General features: G+C 43.1%; 1 protein-coding gene across 1 annotated transcript in view; it reads right to left on the bottom strand.

Moving 5' to 3' along the window:
- The window catches only part of LOC135876114 (golgin subfamily A member 6-like protein 26), a 40130-nt gene extending 17112 nt beyond the window's left edge, over nucleotides 1–23018 (bottom strand). The window contains exons 1-4 of the mRNA XM_065401295.1: nucleotides 22930–23018; nucleotides 22648–22726; nucleotides 18089–18203; nucleotides 3037–3221 (exon numbers count right to left, since the gene is read on the bottom strand). Of these exons, the coding sequence (XP_065257367.1) occupies nucleotides 3037–3221; nucleotides 18089–18203; nucleotides 22648–22726; nucleotides 22930–23018 (468 nt within the window). The remainder of the gene's footprint in view (nucleotides 1–3036; nucleotides 3222–18088; nucleotides 18204–22647; nucleotides 22727–22929) is intronic.
- Between the last annotated feature and the right edge of the window lie 699 nt (nucleotides 23019–23717).

Here is a 23717-nt window from a genome sequence, read left to right as displayed (position 1 = left end):
GGTAACTCGCTCCCAGGGCGGATCATTCAGCAGGAATGTTGGATGTGCACAGAACACAGACAGGATTGGTTCCCATATGGTTACAGAACTGCAGTAAAGTGGAACAATTTTCAGCTTGTGTGACTGGAGGATATCTGGATGCATATTATAAGACTGTCCTACATAAATGAGGAAAAGTTGAGGTGCCTTTATTATTCTTTTGTTCCATTCTTTGTTTCTATGGGGAATTTGCCAATGCAATATCACTGTCTTCCTTTTAAACAAATAAAATTAAACTTAATAATAAATAATAATAATAATAGCAATGGCTGTTGAAAATAGCAATTCCAGTCCTAATAACCACTGGGAAGCATTTCTTGCTCAATTTATTCTACTTTTTCCTACAGCAAGTTACAGTGGATCAGTATATTTGATTTGGGAGAAATGAAGTAACAGCTGCCCAAATTGAGCTTGAGCACTCCTGAATTTTGAGGGTGTTCAAATCTGGAAGGCAGGTGCTGGATTCCCTTTCTGAATATTAGCTAAATCTGGAAAAGAAAAGTCAATTTCTGCTTCCATGGCTCAGAAGTGTAAATCCTCCTACGTGCCTGGTACTGTATCTAAAGCTGCCCAGTCTAGTAGAGCCTCCCCTCCCTTAGTTTTCATTTTAAATTCTAGTGGGATCCATGTACCTGCCTTGCTAGGCTTCAGATAGAGAGGTGCAATGTCCATTTAGTCCACCCAATTCTTTCTTTGGGGGAGAGCCCAGGCTGGGGCGGCAGGAGGTGCAGGTGGGGGCCAGAGCTGGGGCAGCAGGAAGTGCGGGTGCAGGGGGGGGGGGGAGAAGAGCCCAGGGCTGGGGTGGCAGGAGATGCGGGTGGGGGGAGAGCCCAGGGCTGGGGCGGCAGGAGGTGCGGGTGGGGGCCAGAGCTGGAGCGGCAGGGGGTGCGGGTGCAGGGGGGGGAGAAGAGCCCAGGGCTGGGGTGGCAGGAGATGCGGGTGGGGGGAAGAGCCCAGGGCTGGGGCGGCAGGGGGTGCAGGTGGGGGGAGAGCCCAGGGCTGGGGCAGCAGGGGGTGCGGGTGGGGGCCAGGGCTGGGGTGGGGTGAAGAGCCCAGGGCTGGGGCAGCAGGGGGTGTGGGCAGGGGAGAGTCCAGGGCTGGGGCAACACAGGGGTGCGGGGGGAGCCCAGGGCTGAGGTGGGGGGCGGCAAAAAAACCTACAGCTGGCTCTGTTCCTACCATTTACAGCAAGCTGTAACATGAGGTTTCAGTTCTACACTCCTTCCCCCTCCCTTTCCTGTTAATTGTGGCCAAGGGAATGCTGGGAAATGTAGTTCTTTCCCTGCTCCAGGGCTGGCTCTATAGGCAGGGAGCTAACCAAGGAACTACAGCTCCCAGGGCTCCCTGTTGGTTCTCAGCTCTCATGCTGGATTCTTGCGCCCCTGCAAATTTGCTGCCCCAAGCACCTGCTTGCTTTGCTGGTGCCTAGAGCCAGCCCTGTTCCTGATCAACAAAAACTTTTTTCCCCCCAATTCAAGTAAGTGTCTCCATCAAATTTCACCACACATACAAATAGTTGATCAATGAACTACTGTTTATTTGAAGTATCCATTTACCAGAATACTGAAAAAACAGATGGGGGGAATGAAGATAAGAAAGGGGTTACTGGCATCCTGCAAACACTTATACATGCCACCAATTTTATGCACGAGTAATCCTATTGAACTCAAGTGGACTATTTGTGTGTGTACACATTTGCTGGACTGGGGTTTATAATAATAATTGTATAGTATATTTGAAATTGCCTTGGTATTATATATAAACTATTAGCAGTTCTTGAAGAAAAAATTGTGCTGGGTCATTCTTCATATTTTCTATACAGTCATTTACAATATGCAAGTAGTGAACTTCAGACTAGCTGGAGAAATAAAATTTAGACAAAACATTAGTACCTTTTAAACTCTGCTAATACTACTTTGCATTTTTGTTGCTTTTTTCTTGTTTATTTGACATCACAAAAGTATCCTAAAATATTTAAATTGTTTGTATTGCCTTATATAAATGCACAGATTGAATTCAAGAAATATATTCCTAGCCAAATATTGTCATTTATTATTATTTAGAATGTGGCAGCACCCAGAAGCTTCAACCAAGACTAGTTCCCCATTGTGCTAAGAAATTTACAAACACATAGGAAGTCAGAGACCCTACCTCAAGGAATTTACACTCTACAGGCTCTATCCTGTGCCAGCTGAAGTCAATGCAAAATTCCCACTATTTTCAGTGGTGCAGGATTAGGCCTTTAAGGCCCCAGGTGGATGCAAAGGTCATTGCAGGATCAAGGTCTAAAACTCAATCCACTCATTTGAACCATATAGCAGTCACCATTACCTCTGCAAGTAATTCATGTTACTGTGATATTCACAGTATCCCTTTGAATACTAAGTACAGGGAATTCTATGAACATTGTGGTATAAATCTACTTGGAAAAGCCTCATAAAACACGTTGTACTGGAAATGTTGAGGGGGCAAGGTGTGGTAAGCTGGACTCTCTGCTGATTGTGGGATGACTGCTAATGAAATAAGAAGTATGTGCTGGGTGTGAATTCATTTCTAGGGCAGGGGGGGATGGCTGGATTCAGAGGTGATGTGCAAGGTGATACAAATCAGTTCCCGTGAGGCTCATCTAGACTCCCTTGTTCATAGCCTCTGTACCATTTTCAGAAAAATGTCAGTGGAGTTTGAGGACACTCACTACAATGCAGGATCAGACCCCTAGTCATAGTTAATAGATTCCACACAAAGCTCATTGAATGATTTTTCAGTGTATTATGAAAAGATTTTATTATAATAGCTGTAGATTTAACAATGAGAATCTAAATTGCAAATGGACAATAATAAAAATGTTTTTCTGACCAACTGAATTCCATCTGTTAATAGTAATAAATATATAACTGATTCCTATTAAAAACCGCTCCCTTGACATAACACACAAGAAATCAAATCTCATAAATGCTGCTGACTGATGTAATAAAACAATGATACCAGGCAGTGTACCTTTGACTGTATCACAAGGATTTTCTGTTCACAATTACTCAGATTGGTTTGTTGCTGTTCTAATTCCTGCCTGGCACGCAATAACTCCATTTCCTTTTCAGAGGCCTGTCTGTCTGTCTGTTCCTTCCTTCTCTTCAGTTGTATGATCTCCTCTACTAAAGCCTGCTTCTCTCTAGAATGAAGTTCTAAAGAAAGGAAAGAGTGATTTTAATGGTTTCAAGTTTTTTTCAGCATAGATTGCTTACAAATAAAAATGTCGACCTAACATTGCTCAAATTACAAATATTTGCAGGTTAACTACATATTATTTTACCCAGTGTGGGTCAATTATTTCTTTAATCAAGTTAACACATAACTGCTACATGTATCCAGATTGGTGCTAACTGAAATGATGCATGATTACTGCATTTATTACTCTCCTCTAAATGAGGAATTGGAAATGAGGAGTAACAAAAAGGTATTTTTAAAAAATCTCACAAATAAAATAGCTTTATATGCTCAGCAACATACTCTCTATTATATTTCCACTATCCCAGGCTCCTCATAATTGTCTCTTTTGCAGTCTGCCTTCACCCTCAGTCATCCACTTTCAAACACTATTCCTGTGACCAACAGGGAAAAGCTTAGCATTGCCAACAATACAGATTACGTCATGTTCCCACTTTACAAGATGAAGATACTGTATATTTTTGAAGCAGGGCCGGCTCTGGCTTTTTGGCCGCCCCAAGCAAAAAAAAAAAAAAAACACGGGGCGGCCAGCACAGCACAGCAAAGCAAAAAAAAAAAAAAAAAAAACCCAGTGATCTGTGCGCCGGAGCACGGATGCAGGGGGACCGGCTAGCTGGGGGGAGGGAGAGGGAGCGGGCAGGAGAGAGAGAGACGGGGGGCATCCAGGGCTACACGCGGCCCCTCCCGCCGCGCCGCCTGCTGGGAGGGCTCCGCTCCGGTCGGCGGGGAGGGAAGGACAAGGACTGCCCTGCCGGGCTTGCTGCAGGGCGCTCCTGTCCTCCGCGCCGCCGCCCCCTACAGGGCGGCCGAAGTGGAACAAAAAACAAAAACAAAAAAGGCGGCCGTGCCGCCCTAGGATTGGGCAGAATGCCGCCTCGTTCAATCTGCCGCCCCAAGCACCAGCTTGCTCGGCTGGTGCCTGGAGCCGGCCCTGTTTTGAACTGTCACATGAGAGGGAGAAGCAGTGAAAAATACCCAGTCTTTTTCATTTGTTAGCAGCATCTGTCTTCAAGTCTGAGTTACTATAATGAATTACTTTTGTGATGTTCCTTTCTAAATAAACTAAACAATAAAGATTTTAGACGGATATATACGTATATTGAATTCTTTCATCAGGCCAGACAGATCAAAGATCCATCAGAGTTTGATAGAAAAGACATTAAGAGGCAAGAATGTAAAATTTGTGGGTTTTCCAATAAAGCCACAATGTCAATATTGGATATGATTTTTGTTAAAATGGCTGCAAGAAGGTCTCAGGGCACAGAAATCTCCCTCTTTGCTGCGCAAAAAAAATCACAAACAAAAGGCAAATTATATTATTCTGACTTCCATTAAATCTGTTTGTGAACAACAACAAAAAATTGTTACAAGCTACAGAGAGACCAAATGAGATCTGACATGAAGATTAGCATAGAGAACTTGGGGAGGAAAGGAGAGATACGAGAGGACTGGACAAGGGCAAATATAGTACCTATCTATAAAAAGGGGAATAAGGACAACCCAGGGCATTATAGATAAGTAATCTTAACTTTGGTACCCAGAAAGATAATGGAGCAAATAATCAATTTGTAAGCACCTAGAAGATAATAAGTAACAGTCAACATGGATTTGTCAAGAACAAATCAAGTCAAACCAATCTAATATCCTTCTTTGAAAGGGTAACAAGCCTTGTGGATGGGGGGAGAGGGAGGCAGTACATGTGCTGTATCTTGACTTTAGTAAGATAGATACTGTCTCACGTGACCTCTTATTAGTTAACTAGGGAAATATAGCATAGACAAACCTAGTATAAGGTGGGTGTACAACTGGTTGCAAAAATGCACTCAGAGAATAGTTATCAATGGTTCATAGTCAAAGTGGAAGGGCGTATTGAGTGCAGTCCCACTGGGATCTGTCCTGGGTCCAGTTCTATTCAATATCTTCATAAATAATTTGGATAATGGCATAGAGTGTACACTTATAACGTCTGCTGACTATACCAAGCTGAGAGGGGTTGCAAGTGCTTTGGAAGGGATTAGAATTCAAAACAATCTTAAACTGGGGAAATGGTCTGAAATAAACAGGATGAAATTCAATAAGGACAAATGCAAAGTACTAGTCATAGGAAGAAATAATCAAACAAATATAAAATGGGAAATGATTGCCTAGGAAGTAGTACTGCAGAAAAGGATCTGTGGGTTATAGTGGATCACAAACTAAACATGAGTAAAAAAAAAAAAAAAAAAAAAAAGCAAACATCATTCTAGGATGTATTAGCAAGAGTGTTGTAAGCAAGACGCAAGAAGTAATTCTTCTATTTTACTCAGCACCGGCAAGGCCTCAACTGGAGTACTGTATCCAGTTCAGGGCACCACATTTTGGGAAAGATGTGGACAAATTCGGGAAAGTCCAAAGGAGAACAACAAAAATGATTAAAGGTCTAGAAAATATGACTTATGAGGAAAGATTGAAAAAATTGGGTTTGTTTAGTCTGGAGAAGAGAAGGCTGGGGGAGGGGGCATAACAGTCTTCAAGTACGTAAAAGGTAGATATAAAGAGAAGGGTGATAAATTGTTCTCCAGTCCTTATCAAATGAGGACAGGACAAGATGTAATGGCCTTAAATTGTAGCAAAGGAAATTTAGGTTAGACATTAGGAAAAACTTCCTAACTGTACAGGTAGTTGAGCACTGGAAGATGTTACCTATGAAAGTTGTGAAATCTCTGTCATTGGCGGTTTTTAAGAAAAGATTAGACAAACAGCTCTCAGTGATGGTCTAGTTAATACTTAGTTTTGCCTCAGTGCAGGGGACTGGACTAGATGCCCTGTAGAGGACCCTTCCAGTCCTAGATATGATTCTTTTATCTGTTTTCTTGTTCAAAGAGAAGAGAGGAACTTGGGGGATATTAAATGCATGTAACAACATGTATAAGAATTACATGACTAGGGGCACTTGGGAATTGGTTATAAGTTTAATAAAATAAAACAATAGGAAAAATGTATAATGTTTCCCTTTCTTCCACCTTTCAATATATTTATTTTGTCTTTTTAGAACATAAGCTCTTTGAGGCAGGGACAATGCATCTTAAGTGTGTCTATAGTGCCTACCCCATTCAGGGCACTATTGCAATTCAAACACATTATGAATAATTTGAAAAATCTGGCTCAATTACAGCATGTAGCTAAGGTCTTCAGAATCTAACTGGGACCAGAGAACAGGTGGGGGTAGGGTCACAGGATCCTCAAGTGATAAGGCCACAGGTTCTGCTTCATTCTCAAGGCTGCAACAGCTAGAACAGCCCATGGCCTAGGGAGAGGTAGAATCTCATCCACAGGTTGAAAACTCAATTGAAGCTGCAGGAAGGGGGGCCAACTCTGTGAAAAAAAGGTGGTGGGGGTGCCTACTGGAGGAACACAGGTGTAGACACTCCTGCCTCATGAGCTCTGTGCTTCCCATTAACAGCCAGAGGGAGATGGGAGCTGATCAGCTTCCTCCTCTCCCTTCTCATTAATTTAAACCCTGGCCAACCATTTTACCATTTTTGGAAACTCCTATTCCAATTTTACCTTCTCCACCCTGCTCTCTGTTAGGATACTGTGTTTTTTACTGATCATCTGTTTTGGGGTTTCCATTTGAGCCAAACTGTCAGACACATGGTGGATTTTTCACTTTCCTCACAGCATCAAGAACAGCACAGTTAGATTAAATAGAAATAGGACTTAGAATTTAATATCAGTACTTTGTGTGATTGCTTAACTTGTTTGAACTTGTACAGTGTGTCCAGTGCAGATAAAAGGCCAAAATGGCCAGCTACCAGAAGTAAAACAGATCTGGAATTTGGCTAGTGGACCTTAAGAAAAGGCAAAAACAACGAGGAGTCCTTGCGGCACCTTAGAGACTAACAAATGTATTTGGGCATAACCTTCGTGGGCTAGAACCCATTTCATCAGATGCATGGAGTGGAAAATACAGGAACAGGTATAAATACAGGAAAAGATGGGAGTTGCCTTACCAAGTGTGAGGTCAGTCTAACGAGACAATTCAATTAACAGTAGGATACCAAGGGAGGAAAAATAACTTTTGTAGTGGTAATGAGAGTGGCCCATTTCAAAAAGTTGACAAGAAGGTGTGAATAACAGTAGGGGGAAATTAGTATGGGGGAAATTAGGTTTAGGTATCCCCTTTAGAAAAGGGGATACCTAAAGTCTTCACAAATCAAGGTGCCTCTTTTAGTACCCTCTGTCTTCCTTCTGAGGGGTGTGTATGAGATGATTCAGCAGAGTGAACTGAGTCTTAGGGGTAGAGAATTATGAGGAGAATTATGGGGCCACTTCCTGCAGCTCCCATTGGCTGGGAACGGCAAACCGTGGCCACTGGGAGCTGAGGGGCTCTGTGCCTGTGAACGCTCCAGGTAAACAAAATATCCCAACCCGCCAGCGGCTTATCCTGACGGGCCGGGAGCCAAAGTTTTCCAACCCCGAAATATAGGGTCAGCTTATGAAAGGGTCATACAGTTTTTGCTATTTTTACCTAACCATCTTGGGGGGTCGGCTTATAAATGAACAGGCTAATGAACGAGAATATACGGTACATTTTACAACAGGCAATTTTTCTGTTTGATTTAATAAGAAAGCCCAGAAAATACAGCTGAACAAAACAAAACAAAAAGCCCTCCATGCATCTATAGTTATGTTGCATATTACTATGAGTAGGGCCCTACCAAATTCATGGCCCATTTTGGTTAATTTCATGGTCATAGTATTAAAAAAATAGTAAATTTCATGATTTCAGCTATTTAAATCTGAAATTCCACAGTGTTGTAATTGTAGGGGTTCTGATCCAAAAAGAAGTTTGGGGGGGGGTCACAAGGTTATTGTAGGGGTGGTTGTGTTACTGCTACCCTTACTTCTGCGCTGCTGCTGGCGGTGGCCCTGCCTTCAGAGCTGGGCAGCTGGAGAGTGGTAGCTCCTGGCCGGGTGCCCAGCTCTGAAGACAGAGCTGCTGCCGGCAGCAGTGCAAGAAGTAAGGATGGCATTGTATGGGATTGCCACCCTTCCTTCTACACTGCTGCCTGCACAGCTGGGCACCTGGCCAACAGCCGCTGCTCTCCAGCTGCCCAGTGGCAATACCGCAACCCCCCTAAAATAACCTTGCGACCCCCCTGCAACTTCCTTTTGGGTCAGGACTCTCCACTTGAGAAACGCCGGTCTCCCCTATGAAATCTGTATAGTACTGTATAGGGTAAAAGCACACAGAAGACCAGATTTCACAGGGGGATACCAGATTTCACGGTCTGTGACATGTTTTTCATAGCCGTGAATTTGGTAGGGCCCTAACTATGAGGTTTGATCTGGCTTTTTCTCTGCTTATCACAATGAGCTGTTGATCTGAAGTGGCAATACACAATTTTACCACTTGATGGTGCCAAATATATTTTTTTAAAGCCTTTTTTGTAAAAAAAATCACATTTTGCAATGCTGTTTAAGCTGCATGTGAACCTCCATGGTTCCATGGAAAAAACAGAGTTATAGTTCACTATAACAGATATTTATAGATTAAACTTGCTTCAATTTCACCAACCCACTTTTTTTCTTTACATCTCTATGATCATCTTTCTTCCTTTTTCACATGACTAGAGTTGGATGCAACTAAGAATGCATTAAAACTGCAGTATTCACATCTGTTGTGCAAAACATATCCATATTCACTAAATTGCATACTGTATCTGTGAATGTTTAATTTGATTGCCCTCTTGATTATTACATGAAAAAAATTGTTCAACAACAATATTCTTGGAACACTTGAGATACAGAACCCATTTAAATACTTCATATATATAGTATAGAAAATTAAAATTATACTCTAGTGATCATGCACAGAAAAGTGACATTAATCTGTATGGCTTCTGCAATATTTACAAATGTTCATGTGCAAACCCAGTAACCTTCATACTTAGATACTACCTTTTCATGTCTAAAATCCTTCACAGACATCTAATTAATCACATTACCATTAAGAATTAACACCACGGGCCTAGGGCCACTGCTTATCTCTTTGCATTTGGAATCATCATTCCTTTAAGCAGCCAGGGTTGAAAACATAAACCAAAAAACAAACAACAGCCCTGCCTGTTCCTTCCTCCCAGTGTTTGGGACTGTTGCAGGTGGCATTTAAGGTCTCAAAATTTCTTTTATGGCTAAGAGACCTAACTAAAGACAGTGAATTATACTAGAGAGGTTCCCCTATCAGCAGGGCCGGCTTTAAGCCGATTTGGCCGATTTCCCGGAACGGGGCCCCGCGCCTCCTGCTCAGCCCAGTCAATGGATTTGACCCCTTCCCGGTTCAGCTAAGTATGGCCTTTTTTGTACATATATTTGGGGTATATATTAACATCACGATTACATACAAAGTACAATACAGTAACACTCAGCATTGCTCAAAACTAGACTTAAGAATTAGTGTAACCTAATGTCAACCTAGTGTAGTCAGATGAACACGGCTAAAAATGGTTTAAGAATTAACAGGATTCAGTTAGAAGATAAATAATATATTTCCATGGAGTACTATAAGTTAAGCAATCATACCTTTAATTATTTAGTATATGGCAAGTACTGTGCATTTTTCACACTGGAATACAATACACTTAACCAAGATAGACGTAGATTTATATTTTATCCTAGAGGGAAAATATAAATCCACATCTTACAAGCAACACTCTTTCTTATGTAATAATTCTGACATCATCCCTTTCAAACCAGACCAATTGCGTTAGCCTGAGGGACTTCCTAGACAGGTGTCTACATTGGCTTGCCAATTAGTAGGTAAAAATGCTCATTTTACTGTGGTTTCGGTCCCCAGTGTGGATGATGGGGATGACTACTAGTACCAAATGAGGACAGGGGCTCTCCTTCCAGGGCAAAGGAGAGGGAGGAACTGCCTTTAGAAGTCAGGCTGGGGGCAGGGGTTGGGGGAGGGGGGGAATCCAGGGATCATAACAGTCAAAAGAAGAAAATATTAAACTGATAAAATGAAACGCTTTTCATATAATGTGTAATTAGCTTTTTGAATTCATTGCCACAGGATATCCCAAGGGCAAGAGTTTAGCAGGATTCTATTCTAGTTACAATAGTAAATACACCTCTACCCCGATAGAACGCGACCCGATATAACACAAATTCGGATATAACGCGGTAAAGCAGCGGGGAGCCCCGGGCCCTTTAAAGCGCCCCCCGAGCCCCGCTGCTTTACCGCGTTATATCCGAATTCGTGTGGCACCCCGGGCCCTTTAAATCCCCGCCGGGGCTCCGGAAGCCGGGCTCAGGAGGTGATTTAAAGGGCCAGAGGCTCCAGCCGCTGCGGGGAGCCCTGGGCCCTTTAAATCCCCGCCCGAGCCCCACTGCCGGAGCTCTGGCGGTGATTTAAAGGGACCGGGGCTCCCCGCAGCGGCTGGAGCACCGGGCCCTTTAAATCACCGCCGGGGAAGCCGGTCCAGTCCGTGCTTCCCCGGCGGTGTATATATATATACACCGTGTATATATATATACACACAAAAAAGTCCATCCCCAGATGAACCAGGAAGGGGTCAAAGATGTATGTCTCAAAGGCCCTAAGTCTTGCCCTGTGAACTGAATTTCTGCTTCTCCTTCAGGAGGGATGGGGGGGAGGGGGAAGGAGTAGTTTGTAGTAAGAAGCAGAGAGAATCTCCTACCATTTCTGCCTTTTCACTGTCCTGAGCCTCCTGCCCATATCTGGATTTAGTGAGGGAGCTTTGAAGGGCAGCGAGGTCACCCAGTCCTGGCGGATGGCTGCACAGGGAAACCACAAAGTCACTGCTTGGCTGGACATTTCAGGTGTACCAGCCCTCTGACAGAGGAGCAGACAGAGCTGCCTTAGTCAGGGGGGTTATTTGCACTTTCATACAATCATAGAAGATTAGGGTTGGAAGAGACCTCAGGAGGTCATCTAGTCCACCCCCTGCTCAAAGCAGGACCAGCCAGGGCTTTGTCAAGCCAGGCCTTAAAAAGCTCTAAGGATGGAGATTCCACCACCTCCCTAGATAACCCATTCCAGTGCTTCACCACCCTCCTAGTGAAATAGTTTTTCCTAATATCCAACCTAGACCTCCCTCACTGCAACTTGAGACCTTTGCTCCTTATTCTGTCATCTGCCGCTGAGAACAGTCCAGCTCCATCCTCTTGGAACCCCCCTTCAGGTAGTTGAAAGCTGCTATCAAATCCCCCCTCACTCTTCTCTTCTGCAGACTAAATAAGCCCAATTCCCTCAGTCTCATGTGCCCCAGCCCTCTAATAATTTTCGTTGCCCTCCGCTGGACTCTCTCCAATTTGTCCACATCTTTTCTGGCGTGTGTGTGTGTGTGGGGGGGGGGGAGCTCAAAACTGGACACAATACGCCAGATATGGCCTCACCACTGCTGAATAGAGGGGAATAATCAGTTCCCTCAATCTGCTGGCAATGCTCCTACTAATGCAGCCCAATATGCAGTTAGCCTTCTTGGCAACAAGGGCACACTGTTGACTCATATACAGCTTCTCATCCACTGTAATCCCCAGGTCCTTTTCTGCAAAACTGCTGCCTAGCCAGTCGGTCCCCAGCCTGTAGCAGTACATGGGATTCTTCCTTCCTAAGTGCAGGACTCTGCACTTGTCCTTGTTGAACCTCATCAGATTTCTTTTAGCCCAATCCTCCACTTTGTCTAGGTCACTCTGGACCCTATCCCTACCCTCCAGCATATCTACCTCTTCCCCCAGCCTAGTGTCATCCACGAACTTGCTGAGGGTGCAATCCACGGCATCCTCCAGATCATTAATGAAGATATTGAACAAAACCAGCCCCAGGACCGACCCTTGGGGCACTCCGCTTGATACTAGCTGCCAACTAGACATGAAGCCATTGATCACTACCCATTGAGCCCAACGATCTAGACAGCTTTCTATCCACCTTACAGTCCATTCATCCAATCCATACTTTTTTAACTTGCTGGCAAGAATACTGTGGGAGACCGTATCAAAAGCTTTGCTAAAGTCAAGGTATATCACATCCACCGCTTTCCCCATATCCACAGAGCCAGTTATCTCATCATAGAAGGCAGTCAGGTTGGTCAGGCATGACTTGCCCTTGGTGAATCCATGTTGACTGTTCCTTATTGCCTTCGTCTCCTCAAAGTGCTTCAAAATGGATTCCTTGAGGACCTGCTCCATGATTTTTCCAGGGACTGAGGTGAGACTGACCAGCCTGTAGTTCCCTGGGTTCTCCTTCTTCCTTTTTTTAAAGATGGGCATGATATTTGCCTTTTTCCAATCATCCGGGACCTCCCCTGATCACCACGAGTTTTAAAAGAAAATGGCCAATGGCTCTGCAATAACATCAGCCAACTCCCTCAGTACCCTATTCTGCCTGTGCTGCCTTCTATGGTTCACTTTGTTCTGCCTGTGCTGTCTTCTATGGTTCTTTGAGACTATGATATAAAGATCATTTCTCAGTATGAAGCATTTGCCAGCTTATTCAATTAGAGTGTTTTTGTAGCTGTGTTGATCCCAGGATATTTGAAAGACAAGGTAGGTGAGGTAATATTTTTTTATTGGACCAACTTCTTTTGGTGAGAGAGACAAGCTTTCGAGCTATATAGAGCTCTTCTTTAGGTCCATTGACTGGGCTGAGTGGGAAAGACTGCTGGAGGTGCCAGGCCTGGATAGAGGAACTGATACGTGTGGCCCATTAACCTTTTAGGAGAAGGAGTTGACAGCTGTATCTTCTGGTCAGGAAAGCCATAAACCCTGAAGTTTCCAGTGTAGTAGAGAGTAACTTTCTCCCAGAGAAGTGGAGCCTGAGAAAATCATGGTCTTAATAAAGCCACTGGATTTATGGCTTATTACAACAATCTGTAACCCACTGTGGCGCATGGCCAGAAAGGGTTAAACATCCTGCAAAATAAATGACTGAAATTCAACCCTTAAAGACATGTGGGGAGATAATGTTTGTGTTTTTGTGTATTTACATATATATGGGTAGTGGTCAACAATGTAATCAACAGTCCCTGTCTATGCTGTATTCTGATAATTCAGAGATCAAAAGAACATCCTAGCATTTCAATGAATTGTAAGCATGGGATATCACTGTATTCATCTCTTTGAAATGCAAAGCAAATAATCTGTGAATGGTGGAAAAACAGGCAGTTGCCTTATGTTAATTCATGTAGCTAGGTACTGATGATCTACTGCTTGCCAGGAGCTAGGATTCACAATGTGACGGAGAGACTGCCGAGACCCATCAAGCCCTCGGATCGCTACCCCTTCCTGCTTCTTCATGTGGGCACTAATAATTCTGCCAAGAATGACCTTGAGCGGATCACTGCAGACTACGTGGCTCTGGGAAGATGGATAAAGGAGTTTGAGGTGCAAGTGGTGCTCTCGTCCATCCTCCCCGTGGAAGGAAAAGGCCCGGGTAGAGACCGTCGAATCGTGGAAGTCAACGAATGGCTACACAGGTGGTGTCAGAGAGAAGGCTTTGGATTCTTTGACCATGGGATGGTGTTCCAAGAAGAAGGAGTGCTAGGCAGAGACGGGCTCCACCTAATGAAGAGAGGGAGGAGCATCTTCGCAAGCAGGCTGGCTAACCTAGTGAGGAGGGCTTTAAACTAGGTTCACCAGGGGAAGGAGACCAAAACCCTGAGGTAAGTGGGAAAGTGGGATACCAGGAGGAAGCACGAGCAAGAGAGCACAAGGACTCCTGTCTCATACTGAGAAAGAGGGACGATCGATGAGTTATCTTAAGTGCCTATACACAAATGCAAGAAGCCTGGGAAACAAGCAGAGAGAACTGGAAGTCCTGGCACAGTCAAGGAATTATGATGTGATTGGAATAACAGAGACTTGGTGGGATAACTCACATGACTGGAGTACTGTCATGGATGGATATAAACTGTTCAGGAAGGACAGGCAGGGCAGAAAAGGTGGGGAAGTTGCATTGTATGTAAGAGAGCAGTATGACTGCTCAGAGCTCCTGTATGAAACTGTAGAAAAACCTGAAAGTCTCTGGATTAAGTTTAGAAGTGTGAGCAACAAGGGTGGTGTCATGATGGGAATCTGCTATAGACCACCAGACCAGGGGAATGAGGTAGATGAGGTTTTCTTCAGGCAACTAACAGAAGTTACTAGATCACAGGCCCTGGTTCTCATGGGGGACTTCAATCACCCCGATATCTGCTGGGAGAGCAATACAGCAGTGCACAGACAATCCAGGAAGGTTTTGGAAAGGGTAGGGAACAATTTCCTGGTGCAAGTGCTGGAACAACCAACTAGGGGCAGAGTTCTTCTCGACCTGTTGCTCACAAACAGGGAAGAATTAGTAGGGGAAGCAAAAGTGGATGGGAACCTGGGAGGCAGTGACCATGAGATAGGAAGAAAGGAGAGCAGCAGAATACGGACCGTGGATTTCAGAAAAGCAGACTTTGACTCCCTCAGGGAACTAATGGGCAGAATCCCCTAGGAGAATAACATGAGGGGGAAAGGAGTCCAGGAGAGCTGGCTGTATTTTAAAGAATCTTTATTGAGGTTGCAGGAAAAAAACAACCTGATGTGTAGAAAGAATAGTAAATATGGCAGGTGACTAGCTTGGCTTAACAGTGAAATCCTTGCTGATCTTAAACACAAAAAAGAAGCTTACAAGAAGTGGAAGCTTGGACAAATGACCAGGGAGGAGTATAAAAATATTGCTCAGGCATGCAGGAGTGAAATCAGGAAGGCCAAATCACACTTGGAGTTGCAGCTAGCAAGGGATGTTAAGAATAACAAGAAGGGTTTCTACAGGTAGGTTAGCAACAAGAAGAAGGTCAGGGAAAGTGTGGGCCCCTTACTGAATGAGGGAGGCAACCTAGTGACAGAGGATGTGGAAAAAGCTAATGTACTCAATGCTTTTTTTGCCTCTGTCTTCACGAACAAGGTCAGCTCCCAGACTACTGCACTGGGCAGCACAGTATGGGGAGGAGGGGACTAACCCTCTATGCAGAAAGAAGTGGGCTAGCACAAGTCCATGGGGCCGGATGCGCTGCATCCGAGGGTACTAAAGGAGTTGGCGGATGTGATTGCAGAGCCATTGGCCATTATCTTTGAAAACTCATGGCGATCAGGCGAGGTCCCGGATGACTGGAAAAAGGCAAATGTAGTGCCCATTTAAAAAAGGGAAGAAGGAGGATCCGGGGAAGTACAGGCCAGTCAGCCTCACCTCAGTCCGTGGAAAAATCATGGAGCAGGTCCTCAAGGAAACAATTTTGAAGCACTTCGAGGAGAGGAAAGCAATCAGGAACAGTCAGCATGGATTCACCAAGGGCAAGTCATGCCTGACTAACCTAATTGCCTTCTACAATGAGATAACTGGCTCTGTTGATGAGGGGAAAACAGTGGACGTGTTATTCCTTGACTTTAGCAAAGCTTTTGATATGGTCTCCCACAGTATTCTTGCTAGCAAGTTAAAGAAGTATGGGCTGGATGGACTATAAGGTGGATAGAAAGCTGTCTAGATCGTTGGGCTCAATGGGTAGTGATCAATGGCTTCATGTCTAGTTGGCAGCCGGTATCAAGCGGAGTGCCCCAAGGGTCGGTCCTGGGGCTGGTTTTGTTCAATATCTTCATTAATGATCTGGAAGATGGCGTGGATTGCACCCTCAGCAAGTTTGCAGATGACACTAAACTGGGAGGAGTGGTAGATACGCTGGAGGGTAGGGATAGGACACAGAGGGACCTAGACAAATTAGAGGATTGGACCAAAAGAAATCTGATGAGGTTCAATAAGGACAAGTGCAGAGTCCTGCACTTAGGAAGGAAGAATCCCATGCACTGCTACAGACTAGCGACCAAGTGGCTAGTCAGCAGTTCTGCAGAAAAGGACCTAGGGGTTACACTGGGCGAGAAGCTGGATATGAGTCAACAGTGTGCCCTTGTTACCAAGAAGGCTAACGGCATTTTGGGCTGTATAAGTAGGAGCACTTCTAGCAGATCGAGGGACATGATCATTCCCCTCTATTCAGCATTGGTGAGGCCTCATCTGTGTCCAGTTTGGGGCCACACACTACAAGAAAGATGTGGAAAAATTGGAAAGAGTCCAGCGGATGGCAACAAAAATGATTAGGGGGCTGTAGCACATGACTTATGAGGAGAGGCTGAGGGAACTGGGATTATTTAGTCTGCAGAAGAGAAGAATGAGGGGGGATTTGATAGCTGCTTTCAACTACCTGAAAGGGGGTTCCAAAGAAGATGGATCTAGACTGTTCTCAGTGGTACCAGATGATAGAACAAGGAGTAATAGTCTCAAATTGCAGTGGGGGAGGTTTAGGTTGGATATTAGGAAACTTTTTCACTAGGAGGGTAATGAAGCACTGGAATGGGTTACCTAGGGAGGTGGTGGTATCTCCTTCCTTAGAGGTTTTTAAGGTCAGGCTTGACAAAGCCCTGGCTGGGATGATTTAGTTGGGGATTAGGTCCTACTTTGAGCAGAGGGTTGGACTAGATGACCTCCTGAGGTCCCTTCCAACCCTGGTATTCTTTGATTCTAATGGATAAATTGCCTTATGTTAATCTGTGTGAATAAATAATGACGATGCTTAGGAAATGAGGGCCTATTGTTCCCCAAGGATCTCCAGCTTGTCAAAGAAGGCCTGAAATTGTAAAAAGATCCTAGGGTCCCAGCCCTTTGTACCTCAGATCTGCTTAAGCTTCATCAGGGGAAATTTGAATCGCCAGATTGAGATCCCACTTATGCTGGTACTCCCTGAATATGATATTGAACATTGGACTATAACCTATGGACTAAATTGTAAAAGAACTCTTTGCAACTACAAAGTTCACCATCTCTGTTATGTATCTAAACCTTAAGAATTGAACTCATGTCTGTATGTATATTGATCTTTTAACCATACTCTCTCTCTTTTCTTTTTTAATAAATTTTACTTTAGTTAATAAGAATTGGCTGTAGCGTGTATTTGGGTAAAATCTGGAATATTCATTAACCTGGGAGGTAATATGTCCTATCTTTTGGGATTAGTAGAACCTTTTCTTTTATATGATGAAATAAGATTTTCAGAAATCTTCATAATATTTGACTTGGGTACCTGGATGGAGACCTGAGGCTGGGTTACTTTAAGGGAACTGTGTTGTTGGTTTCTGGGTAACCAGTAAGGTATAACAGAAGCTGTTTAGTTCTGGCTTGGTAAATCTAAGTATTGACACATCCACCAGCTTTGGGATTTGTCTGCCCCATTCTTTGCAGTTCACCCTAATTGTGTGACCTCAGCTGGCCCCCACTGGGACCCCGGTCACACCCACTGAGCCCACTATTTGTCCTATGACTACAGGTGTGTTAAAAGGCCACTTCACCTTTACCCTCAGAATATGGCTAACTACTTATGCTAAATCATCTAATCAATCTTATATTTAGCTGTGACACTCTGAGTACCTTTTCCAGACGTGAAGAAGGGCTTTGTGTAGCTCAAAGGCTTGTCTCTCTCACCAACAGAAGTTGGTCCAATAAAAGATATTACCTCACACATCTTCTCTCTCTGATTATTCACTGAGAGACAGAAAGGAACTGGACAACCAGGATACAGAGTGCCTGTAAAGAGCAAGGGATTGGCACCAACTCTCAATTGATCCATTTCTACCTGACATCAAAGAAAAGGACGCACCCGTTGTCCACACTAGTGCCACAGCCACAGAACTTCGGCTGCTTTTCTGGAACCTGAAACTCTGCAGTTTATGCCACTCAAAGTATTAAGAAAAAAAAAGAGACTACACACATTCAGATGTTGACATTTGATTGCTGAAAAACAATTACCAGCTGCAACATTGATCTGGTTATTAATTCGTTCTCTGTCTGTTTTCAGCATATTTAAACTGGCTTCCTTTCGCTTGAGCTCCAAATGGAGGCCATCAGCTTGGGACTGTAATTCCTGTAAAAAAATAAATATTTTTGTGGTGAAAGTATATTTAATTATTACTAAATATTTCCACAAGTGTCAAATGCTCATTTATTCTGGTCGGCTGCATCTCAATTCAAACCAATAAAAATTTAAAAAGAAACTAAACACAGATAGATGCATTCAGATACAAATTGCATATTTACAGTGTCAGCATTCCACACCACCTGCTTCAAATGTCTATTATACTCACACTGAATGCAGTTAAGTTCAGACATGTTAAAATTTTGAATTATGAATGTAAAATGGTGGTCTCATTTGCTATAGTACTTGCAATAATATTGTTTCAATTTAAGCAGTTTTAACCATTTAAATGAATAATAAGCCTTAACATTAAACATAGATGTCCATTTACCAGTTTCATCATTTTTTTTTTTAAAAAATACCATTTTTAAACATAACATTTTAAGAGATCAGTTTAAAAAATACTGGAAAAGCAGCCAATTGCTTACAATGTAAACAACCAAACAGTATGTGTTTTTCCTTCCATTTTAAAAACTCTGTCATTCACCATGGCTTAAAATTAAAATTTCTTTAAAAAGAAAGTAATCTTTTTCCATGCACTATATCGAGCATGAGCAAGGCAATGAAGGCTTCTCAGAGTGGAAGATTTAGACTGTAACTCTCCTGCTAAGGGACGGATTAAAATGAGAAACCATAAGGGACGTGGTCTTTATCAGAGCCAGAGTTGTGAGGGCCTGATTCAGGAAGGGAGAAGTCCAGTGCCTTTGTGATGAGGCATCAGCACATCAAGGGCTCTGGATGGCACTGTTGCCTTGGCTCCTTAATGATGTGCCAACACCTTGGCACAGAAACATGGAATTCAGCCACTCTAGGCCCCCACCACTGCACACGATCCTCTTTCTAACAGAACACCCCACTTGCTGGCAAACCCCCCTTCTCATTGAAGGCCCACTCACTCTGTCTTCCTTCCCTCAACGTCTACCTCCAAGCCTTTTACTGCGTAAATGGCTCCCTACTGACCAGGAGCATGCTGGTGTCGGGCTGGCAGCACCAGAAAAAGGAAGCAACTCTCAGATCTGACCAGTCCCTTTGGCTAATCTTGGCATAGTTCAATGCTTTTATTCTGAATAAGTGGAATAACAGTTTGTGTTTAATTTTAAAAATGCCTGGGTCTGGGATGTTATCAAAACACATGTGGGTGTGAAGTTTGGAATATATGGGAATTATTGAACTAGTTGAACAGTTAGAGGAACCCTAAGAAATGCAAGAAAAACAAAGCAAAATTTAAAAGAGGAAACATTTTAAAATTTTACTCTGCCAAAATTATCAAATATTTAACTAAAATGATTACGTGGAAAATGTGACAGTCCTCTGAAGTTACCATGTCACATTCGAAGGATTTTTGTCTGACTTTGACTTGCTTTGAGAGGTCTCAGTGCAGCTTTATGAAGTAATTACTGATGCCTTCATTATATATCTTTATAATTGCACGACAAACCTGCATCCCCAGTACACAAAAAGGCACTTTTCCTCAGCAGGTCCAGCACATATTAGAATTATGATGAGAAAAGAAAAACAGTTAGGAACATTTTCAAATAGTCTACAGCGGAGAAATTTTTCACACACACCTTAACTCAGACGTGGGCAAACTATGGCCCGCGGGCCACATCCGGCCCGCAGGACCGTCCTGCCTGGCCCCTGAGCTCCTGGCCGGGAAGCCTAGTCCCCGGCCCCTCCCCCACAGCCACGCCCCGCTCCCGCTGGGCAGCATGGGGAGCGCAGCTGGCTCTGGCCGGGTATCGCGGCTGCGAGCTCCTGCTGCTGGTAAGGGGGCGGGGAGTGGGGGGGTTGGGTAAGGGAGCGGGGGTCCTCTGACAGTCAGGGAGGAGGGGGAGGTTGGATGGGGCGGAGGTTGGGGGGGGGCGGTCAGGGGATGGGGAACAGGGAGGGTTGGGAGTGGGAGTCCCGGGGGGACTGTCAGGGGGCAGGGATGTGGATAGGGGTCAGGAGGGCAGTCAGGGGACAGGGAGCTGGGGGGTTGGATAAGGGGGTGGGATCCTGGGGGGCAATTAGAGGTGGGAGGGTCCCGGGAAGGGGTGGTCAGGGGACGAGGAGCAGAGGGCGGTTGGATAGGGAGTGGGAGTCCCAGGGGGGCTGTCAGGGGGCGGGGCAGTCAGGGGACAGGGAGCAGGGGGGTTCGATGGGGGGCAGGGGTCCCAGGAGGGGGCAGTGAGGGGACAAGGAGCAGGGGGGGTTGGATGGGTTGGGAGTTCTGAGGGGGGCAGTCAGGGGGCGGGAAGTGGGAGGGGGCGGATAGGGGGCAGGGGGCAGGCTGTTTGGGGAGGCACAGCCTTCCCTACCCAGCCCTTCATACAGTTGTGCAACCCCGATGTGGCCCTCGATCCAAAAAGTTTGCCCACCCCCGCCTTAACTCCTTTTCTGATTCCCCCCCCAAAAAAATTTCCCAGAAAATGTCTACTGTAAGATGAAATATGACATGAGAATTTAGGGAGATTGTTTTCTTTTTTGATTATGGCTATAATATGGGCTTCAAGTTTTGGTACGCCCTAAAGCAAAAAAAGTGGAAAGACTCTCAATGGCAAACATATGCAGAAGGCCCCTAAAGAAACTGACATATCTTATATCATGTATACATATTTTATTATTTATTACCAACATGCTTGGTGATGCACAATGTACAAAAACAGAGACACTCCCAGCCCCAAAGACCTTGCAGCTGATGTACAACAAGGCACATAGTATAGCTAAAATCAACTTCAAATATACCACTGATGAACCTTTATGGTCCACAGTTCTGGAAAAATCTTGAAAAGGATGTAAATTTATAAGTCATTAGAAACCTTCACCTCTTTTAAAATGTGGTTTTAGGCTAGCGTTTAAAAAAAAAAAAAAGAGCCTAAAATCAGGCTCCTAAATAGGTGGTCAGGTTTTCAAAAGTGTTTAGCATCCATTCCAGCTCCCATTGCAGACCCATGGAGGTCCCACTTCAATATATTTCTGAACTGAACTCTGTAGCTTATGTCTACTAGTGATTTTACTTTCCAATTTATAAGCAAAGAACACAATATCCTTATTCAGTCAAATGGCTGCATTTTTTTCCTTTTGCTTATACACAGAATTGTCTCATAAAAATTCCTTCATTTGATTTATAACAACCTATATCTGATGTGCTGTTCCTTTATTAGTTTGTTATTAACTAAAGTTAACTCCTCCACAAATTCACTAAGAGCATGATAACAAACCAGCATGTCATACAAAATTACTTAAACATGATGTAAACCACCAACACACAATAAATCAAATGTCAACTCCTTTAACCCACTTGATCATTTCCTTTTTCTGTCATGGTGGACTATCAATAAAATATTTATGCATGAACATGACAGACTTAGCAAAGTTGTGAAGCCCTAGGAGACAAAATACCTCATTTTGCTGACATAAGCTAAGTGAACAAAAATGCTTTTTCTATATTTATTTACACAGAAATATACTGAAGCTTTTGAAAAATGATCTGTTTTCCTCACTAAATACATTCCCTCACCTAGATTAGTACATGGATTTAGGTGGGCTGTATGCCTCCTTTCTGCACCAAGACTTTTTTTATTCCGCTATAGCTATGCCAATATAGCTCCCCGTGTGGACACTGAATTCTGGAATATTAATCTATTGTAGAGTAACTATTCTAGAATAAAGTCACTTTTTCTCCTAAACAGAGTATCCCATGAAAAAGTTATATTTACAATAACTATAGCAGAATAATTATTCCATTATAGCTATGCCGGTCAACTTCCCCATATAGACAAACCCTTGGTTACTAACTTTAGCTTTGTTCTCCTTGTAAGATCAGGGCCGTATATAGGTAGATATGGCCAGTTTAGGCAACAAACTTTTTAAAAGGACACAGTCAATTAAAAAAATAAAAAAACACTGAAATTCTTTATTGTTGTTACAAGTAATACTTAAATTTACTATAATTAAAAGATCTGAGAAAGTATTTATTGTATTTTTTCCTGTTTATACATTTGACAGCATTTTTGTACTCAGCCCTCAAACCTTTATACACATGCTTAATTTTAAGCTCATGAGCAGTCCAACTGAGTATGTGACATGTCGTTGCAGAATGAGTCTTAATCATTCAGTTTCCCATTTTGTTGAGTCTTTCATTCAGCAACACGAGTAAGGAATTTTTTTTAATTATTGTAAAATCATAACACTAGGCAGGAGGACTTAGAACAGGTGCAGTAGCTGAAACTATTTTAACTCATTCTTTGATACTATGTTTCAAGTTGACACAATATTTCACTTTATTTACAAAAAAACCCCAAAAGACAAAAAAACCCAAAGTGCAAAAAAGCTACAGTACTTGATAGAAACAGAATAGACCACAGAGTTATTCACATGAAAATAAAGTTGTATAACTGGAAAAATTTACCGCTAGCTTTTGAAGCAAGTGTTCAGTTTCAGAGGTAATGCGGGGTTGAAGATCAGTGGCTTTTTTAGTCTGTTCACGCGTAATAATGGAAAGTTAAGGTCAAAAAGTGATTTTAAATTAATTACATAAAGTGCAGAAAAAGTTTTTATTTAATCAAAATCATAACACTAAACAGTTAAAATGTTTTACTCAGCTTGTGTGATCTTAATGTATTTCCAAGATAAGTTTTTCTTGGGTACGGTATATTTATCTAATTTTTTAGCAAGCTATATTGAAGGATATAGAAAATTGGCTTCCAGTTCAAGAAAGTAGATTTGTTGCTGGAGGTTCTTGATGTATTCAGATTCTATACTTGAAGTTGTATTCTCCATTGCTAGAAAAGATTAATTCAAAACTATATGTACATTGTAATTATCAAGCAACAAAATATTATTGTACTCATAATATATTCTCCCTATGCTAAAATGTCTCTATTAAGCCTATATCTTCTACTCATCCTAGTATATTTTCACACTTACTGATGATAGTGGTGTGCAGTACACTGTAATGCACACTTTCCTAAAGGAGATTCAGTTACTACTGCTATGTAGTAATATCAATGCTAAGAACAAGATGACTTCCAATTCAAATACACCTCTACCTCGATAGAATGCTGTCCTCGGGAGCCAAAAAATCTTACCACGTTATAGGTGAAACCGCGTTATATCAAACTTGCTTTGATCCACCGGAGTGCACAGCCCCACCCCCCCGGAGCGCTGCTTTACCGCATTATATCCGAATTCGTGTTATATCGGGTCACGTTATATCGGGGTAGAGGTGTACAGGAAAAACCTTATAGAAGTTTACCCAAGGACCAAAACCTGTTTTTTTCTGAAGAACTTATGCCTAATTTGTAAAATTTATAAACAATGCAGACAGAATTATGAGATTCCGCTTCTCAACAATTAATGAAGCTAAGATTTAAAGATGCACACATCTCCTAACATGGTAAGTATTTAACATACACGAGTGCATGCCCCCTATTAAAGGTGCCAGTGACAAGGGCTCTCTTCCTTTCATCCTTCTCAGAT

Source organism: Emys orbicularis, chromosome 3, assembly GCF_028017835.1.
Source record: "Emys orbicularis isolate rEmyOrb1 chromosome 3, rEmyOrb1.hap1, whole genome shotgun sequence".
Taxonomy (NCBI): Eukaryota; Metazoa; Chordata; order Testudines; family Emydidae; genus Emys; species Emys orbicularis.
The sequence above is the reverse complement of the archived record's forward strand: the minus strand, read 5'-3'. Positions and strand labels throughout refer to the sequence as shown.